The following is an 8023-nucleotide window of genomic DNA, read 5'->3' on the forward strand; positions in this document are numbered from 1 at the left end:
TAGGTCTAGTTAGATATACCTGTATCTGTTATTACTATAGATGATAGATACTAGGTAGGTACTAGAACTAGTTAGATATACCTGTATCTGTTATTACTATAGATGATAGATACTAGGTAGGTACTAGAACTAGTTAGATATACCTGTACCTGTTATTACTATAGATGATAGATACTAGGTAGGTACTAGGACTAGTTAGATATACCTGTACCTGTTATTACTATAGATGATAGATACTAGGTAGGTACTAGGTCTAGTTAGATATACCTGTACCTGTTATTACTATAGATGATAGATACTAGGTAGGTACTAGAACTAGTTAGATATACCTGTATCTGTTATTACTATAGATGATAGATACTAGGTAGGTACTAGAACTAGTTAGATATACCTGTACCTGTTATTACTATAGATGATAGATACTAGGTAGGTACTAGAACTAGTTAGATATACCTGTATCTGTTATTACTATAGATGATAGATACTAGGTAGGTACTAGAACTAGTTAGATATACCTGTACCTGTTATTACTATAGATGATAGATACTAGGTAGGTACTAGGTCTACTTAGATATACCTGTATCTGTAATTACTATAGATGATAGATACTAGGTAGGTACTAGAACTAGTTAGATATACCTGTACCTGTTATTACTATAGATGATAGATACTAGGTAGGTACTAGAACTAGTTAGATATACCTGTATCTGTTATTACTATAGATGATAGATACTAGGTAAGTACTAGAACTAGTTAGATATACCTGTATCTGTTATTACTATAGATGATAGATACTAGGTAGGTACTAGAACTAGTTAGATATACCTGTACCTGTTATTACTATAGATGATAGATATTAGGTAGGTACTACGACTAGTTAGGTATACCTGTACCTGTTATTACTATAGATGATAGATACTAGGTAGGTACTAGGTCTAGTTAGATATACCTGTATCTGTTATTACTATAGATGATAGATACTAGGTAGGTACTAGGTCTAGTTAGATATACCTGTATCTGTTATTACTATAGATGATAGATACTAGGTAGGTACTAGAACTAGTTAGATATACCTGTATCTGTTATTACTATAGATGATAGATACTAGGTAGGTACTAGGTCTAGTTAGATATACCTGTATCTGTTATTACTATAGATGATAGATACTAGGTAGGTACTAGGTCTACTTAGATATACCTGTATCTGTAATTACTATAGATGATAGATACTAGGTAGGTACTAGGACTAGTTAGATATACCTGTACCTGTTATTACTATAGATGATAGATACTAGGTAGGTACTAGGACTAGTTAGATATACCTGTACCTGTTATTACTATAGATGATAGATACTAGGTAGGTACTAGGTCTAGTTAGATATACCTGTATCTGTAATTACTATAGATGATAGATACTAGGTAGGTACTAGAACTAGTTAGATATACCTGTGTCTGTTATTACTATAGATGATAGATACTAGGTAGGTACTAGAACTAGTTAGATATACCTGTACCTGTTATTACTATAGATGATAGATACTAGGTAGGTACTAGGTCTAGTTAGATATACCTGTATCTGTTATTACTATAGATGATAGATACTAGGTAGGTACTAGAACTAGTTAGATATACCTGTATCTGTTATTACTATAGATGATAGATACTAGGTAGGTACTAGGACTAGTTAGATATACCTGTACCTGTTATTACTATAGATGATAGATACTAGGTAGGTACTAGGACTAGTTAGATATACCTGTACCTGTTATTACTATAGATGATAGATACTAGGTAGGTACTAGGTCTAGTTAGATATACCTGTATCTGTAATTACTATAGATGATAGATACTAGGTAGGTACTAGAACTAGTTAGATATACCTGTGTCTGTTATTACTATAGATGATAGATACTAGGTAGGTACTAGGTCTAGTTAGATATACCTGTACCTGTTATTACTATAGATGATAGATACTAGGTAGGTACTAGAACTAGTTAGATATACCTGTATCTGTTATTACTATAGATGATAGATACTAGGTAGGTACTAGAACTAGTTAGATATACCTGTACCTGTTATTACTATAGATGATAGATACTAGGTAGGTACTAGGTCTAGTTAGATATACCTGTACCTGTTATTACTATAGATGATAGATACTAGGTAGGTACTAGAACTAGTTAGATATACCTGTATCTGTAATTACTATAGATGATAGATACTAGGTAGGTACTAGAACTAGTTAGATATACCTGTATAAACCAATTTATCTGTTGGAGGACGCTGCATAACAATTAACCAGTGATTGTTGTTCCATAAAGCTGTGTGTATAATATTCCATTGGACTAATACAAATTCGTGTGGCGTTTAAATCACCGTAAACGCCTTGCCTCATCACCAAAACATCAGGCGTAGAATTTTTAACTAATGATGTTGTTTATTGTCGTCATTGTATCAAACAGACGGTCTCCAATGTAAACAATCATGTCAGTAGTCCCAAACGTTGAAACGTAAAGAAATAGTCCCTACTTAAATTCATACTCAAGTCTTTGTATCAAAATAGATTGGCTGGAAAATTAATCACAATTTCAATGAGTGACCGATCAAGAAAGGTCAAAAAGTATTTTTTTGTTTATCCAGACTGTATATACATGTACATTTTATAAAAACGTAATAAACATGATAAAGAATACATGATAATTCATTAGAAAGATCAATTGATCATTTGTTTGCTTAATTTAACACTTAAAAATAAGAAAACCCATCTTTAATATCCATATTTTATATCTCTATTTGATGTAAATATAAGATTAATATAATGCCAGTAGGTTTTTTTTGGTTACCATGGTTATATTGACATCAGTTGAAGTAAAATGATGTTATGTTTGAATTCAGTTTGTTTTAAATGATGACGTAACAGTTGTAACATTAGACCAAGTTTCTCTAAATATCTTAGATTAATCTACGAGCGTAAATGTCATGCAAGTTGAGTTTTAATTATATAGGACTTTATTAAAGGGAAATAACTCAACCATTAGTTTCCGGTGAGCTGTCATGTGGAATTCAAAAGAATTTTTCAGTATTGGGATCAAACATATCCTAGATTTGAATTGAGATTTTCTACTGTTGGTAGAATATTCATTTTTTTCTCGTCTTGCTCCTGTTCAGTGACCTAGCTTATTTAGCTTTTAATATGATGTAATAAAAACACAAGACAATATTATATAATAAACACACTTCTTTAATATTAAACAAATTAGGTTTCTACACAAAAGTACAAGTGTCATCATCGGAGGAGATAATGAGAGAATATAACATAACAAAATATATAACAACTTTGAATAACAGAGTCATAGAGATTTCACAGGGTTTAATATTTCATTTGAGCACAAGTTACAAGAGTTATCATCCTCATCATTTCATCTGATAACCACACTATAATTTGTATTGAAACATTATGTGTTTAATATTATATTCAAGATGTGTGTTTATTATATAATATTGTCTTGCGTTTGTGATATCTACTCCTCACTTATAAATGTGGTTCAAATCTTATAACATATGATGTAAGTTCCCTATAGATTAAACAAGATCTAATCTTATCAAAAATCAGTCAAAATTAAAACTAAAATCAGTTTACACCAATCTAAAACAGACTAGGCCATCCCAATGGATTGAGTCCTGAGATTTGATATTGTATATGAGATTGATTATTTTTGTTTTATAAGATTTATCTCTTTGCTTATTTACAGGTAAAAGAGCAGACCAGTCCATGTATAGGATTAACAGATTAATAGGATTAACAGGATTAAAATAATCTGACAATATGCCTGGTAACTCATATGAATTAAACCAGAATAAAGGTCCACAGCAAAACACCGATATGAGTGGTAAGGTTTATGATTTTAAATCAGAGATTTGTGAGACTTGTTTGCAGATGTTTAACTCTATATTATCTTTCATTTTATTTTCTAATTACGAATTTAACCAGAATATAGAATTATAAACTGAACTAACATGCGTGTGTCTGGTAAGCTCTATTTTGTAATTACGAATTAAACCAGAATATAGAATTATAAACCAAACTAACATGCGTGTGTCTGGTAAGCTCTATTTTCTTTCTTACGATTTTTGAATGCTCGTTCGCAGACATAAAAGTCAATTTTTCTTTTTTTTTATGTACTGGTACTCTTTTCACTTTGTTTCCCTACAACATGCCTTTTGAAAACTAAACTCTATGCTGTAAATCATAATTGATGAAATACAGGCGCAGTTATCTTCCCTAAATTCAGGGATGTAAACCTCCATTTCATTTCTTTTAATCATTCTACACAAGGCCTTTAGATTTCAAATAATACTAGTCATCTGATTGGATAATGAAAATTATTTTGAACCAATTAGATGACTGGAATACAAAAATCACTTTAAAGGGATTTTAAAGAGCCTTTCTAAATTTTGTATGTGTATCAGAGACTGAAATCATCAATTTGCACCATCTTAGTTTTAGTGGAATTGCAAGAACCACAGAGGTCCGACTAAAATTTGGAATGATGTAAATTGATGCTATTAGTGTCCCTAATACACATAAAAAATTAAGAAAACCTCTTTATAATTAGTTTAACTCCGTGTTTCACATTGCAATTTGATTGGTTGATAAATTTAACATTCGGGTGATACATTTAAAAATTTTGAAAACCTTTTTACAATCCCACTAAAATACCCTCAGCACTCTTCATAAATTCTAACCTCTAAACTCTAAACTCTAAACTCTAAACTCTAACCTCTAAACTCTAAATTCTAACCTCTAACCTCTAAACTCTAAACTCTAACCTCTAAACTCTAAACTCTAAATTCTAACCTCTAAACTCTAAACTCTAACCTCTAAACTCTAAATTCTAACCTCTAAACTCTAAACTCTAACCTCTAAACTCTAACCTCTAAACTCTAAACTCTAAACTCTAACCTCTAAACTCTAAACTCTAAACTCTAAACTCTAACCTCTAAGATCTCAATTGTAACTCGTAGATTTCATCAGTTTACCAGAAAACACTTGGTGTTATTTCATCATTTTTTTATAGTTTAAACCTAGTCAGAATTTCTCATCTCTAAAAATAACCTGACTATTTCAACTGTTTGAAGAGTTGAAGGCAAATATTTCTATTTATATCTATCTCTCTTTAATTGGTGTTTAGTTGGGTGTGAACAATGTTTTATGTGTACTGGTATATCAAACAAGTAATCTACTACTAATAATGCAATCTGGATATTTTATTTTGGGGTTTTCCGAGGGTGACAAAGGTGCCCATAAAGCTCCCCATGGGACGGTGGGGACACAAATATTATTTTTTAAAGGCTTAATAAATTACTCCTTAACTATCCTATAATGCTACTTTTAAATTTATTTACATAGCCAGCAGATGTTGGTAGGGGGAGGGGGGAGGGGGGTAGGGGGTGGATATAGAACTCCTCAGGACAAAAGAGGACACATTTTTTTTTTAAATGTATGACCCCCCCAAGCTATGATATCTTTACATCTAAATGTTATATCGTACATAGCCAAATATTGGGTTACAAGCTATATTTTATGCTTGTTTGACTCTCTATAGACTATTGAACCATGCTCACTATTTATACTTGGTTAATATAACTAACCCCGGTAGTATGGTATGTCCTTTACAAATTTACCTTATTAGGATTTTTATCACCAGTTGTGATTATTAACTATAAATGGATATCGAAACACATGGTATATATTTTTATTAATTATTGATACAATCATACATAACTCCTGGACTAATTCACTGGTGTTTCACATATATTATATTATATATTTTACACTGTTAAAAGTAGGCCTATGTTGTTTTTAAGAAATGTCTCTGCTAGTATTTTGAAGGTTAAATCTGACACACTTTTCATTTAATAATCTGACAATTTTCAATTAATAATCTGACACAATTTTCAATTAATAATCTGAAAGTTTTCATTGATTCAGAGATTAAAAAGAGATTTTTTGTCAGCCATAAATCTTTTTGTGATTTGAAAATTTAAAACGAGAAAAGCTTAAAGCTAGTTGTCTTTGAAAAGTGAAAAGTTTTAATGATTTTATTTATAGGAAACGGAAAGATAGTGCCAAGGGATCACCCTGTTGATATGAATGGTAAGTATTCACAGTTTTTACTTTTAAATCGGACATTTGTGTGCATGAGTAAATTTTTAACTGTGGTGCACACCTAAATAGTAATTTCTCTTTAACTAGTAGACAATCTATCAAAACTATCTTCTATATCATGAGTGACGGCTTGAAACCTCATATAACGATTTGATTAATCCGGCCTATTGAACCAATAACTGGTATAATAATACAGTATACGAGGTTTTTCGTTTTCATCCACAGAAACATTGAACCTCGTATAATATAATATTTTACAAGGTTTTTAAACTGATTGTTTATATAGGTGTTAATTAATAAATTAATTAATTAATTAGTGCTTTTTGAGTTATCAAGCTAAGAATACAAGGTTTTGATCAAAAGATCCGCGCTTTTACGAGCTTTCAAACGGTACTAAAAAGTGAAAATGACCAAATATAGCATATAAGAGGTTTCAAGTGGTCACCCACGATATCCTTTAGGTAGGTTTCTCACACTGACTTTTAACATAATGTTCATTTCTTTCTGACCCTTTTCATTCATCAAAACTCTCTGTTGGAGCCTGTAAGTAGGGCTAGAGTTCTTGGATTAGCTATGACTGTATAGTTATATAAACTTCTGAGAAAGTTGTTTTGGATTTCTAGCCATAGGGCTACAAACCTTTTTTCATACTTAGCTGAGATTAAAGCAACTATTACAGGTGTATAACTGATTGTATCAATTTATTTCTTTAGTACACAATGTTTCTGGTATTATCACATTAATCTTAAATTTTTTTTTTTTTTCTTGAAATATGAGTTAAAACTGAGGATGTGAAATGTTTTGTGTATTGATTTGTACTTAGTTTATTCATTCTAGACATTGCCCTCTCTCAGGGCCATTAACAATACAATTATTTCAGGGCACGCTAAGTCTTCGGACAGCTCGTCTGTAGAGGTGAAGAATGGCAAGAAAGAAGAATCACAGAAGCTAATTGGTGTCATGACAATGGTAAGTATTGGTTAATCGTATTATTATTCTGGGGTGGAGGAAGAGAGGGGCTGGAGTTTTATTTTGAGTTTATTAAGACTCTGTAAATTGTAGGCATGGAAGTTTTATTATAAGATTGGGCTCTCGTATAAAAGCTATTCATAGCAGTAATTTGAAGCAAAACTTTTGTTACTATTTTTACTTGAGAACTTTGTGGCAGTGTAATAGCTTAGTCGGTAGCAAAATTCGAATTAACATGTGAAAATTCTGCGTTCATGAACGCAAAAAAAATCTACATTCAAGTAATTGTAATTATTGTATATTTTTTATTTTAAAAGGGTAAATATTGTATTTTGTATATGTTAAAGATTGTATTGTATATTTTGTATTTTGTATATGTTAAAGTTTGTATTGTATATTTTGTAGTTTCGATATGCTGATTGTATAGATAGAATATTAATGATAGTTGGATGTCTGGCTGCGATGATACACGGTGCTGCCTTCCCTGTTATGATTATTGTATTTGGTGATATGATTGATCTATTTGTTAACAATGGAATCGGTGCCTTCCTGTATTTACCCAACGTTCAGGCTTTTATAAATGCCTTTAATATCAGTCAAAATACCATCATATCAGACCAGACAGTTTTACTGTAAGTATATATAGACCTACATCAGGGATGTTGAATTATTTTTATTGTACGTTATTGTATACAGTGTGGAGTTTTTTTTTTGGACCTATACTTGATGTCCGACAGAGGCTTATTGCAGTCATTTTGGCAGGAAAGGCGATCATCTCTGGCATATATTGTCAAATCATGATCCCTGCTCTACATACAATTCCATTTCATTATATGAATGTTTTAATATTGATATGAATAAAGATCTGTACGAGCAAGACAGTTCC

The 8023-nt window shown here is 31.2% G+C and overlaps 1 protein-coding gene across 1 annotated transcript; it reads left to right on the forward strand.

Annotated features, from left to right (window-relative positions):
• Positions 1-7542: 7542 nt before the first annotated feature.
• Positions 7543-7773, forward strand: LOTGIDRAFT_145992 (hypothetical protein; the record flags this gene model as incomplete). The annotated part of the gene is made up of 1 exon (XM_009063578.1): positions 7543-7773. A coding segment is annotated over one exon (231 nt), but the record flags the coding sequence as incomplete, so codon positions are not given.
• Between the last annotated feature and the right edge of the window lie 250 nt (positions 7774-8023).

This window comes from Lottia gigantea (assembly GCF_000327385.1).
Source record: "Lottia gigantea unplaced genomic scaffold LOTGIsca_585, whole genome shotgun sequence".
NCBI lineage: Eukaryota > Metazoa > Mollusca > Gastropoda > Lottiidae > Lottia > Lottia gigantea.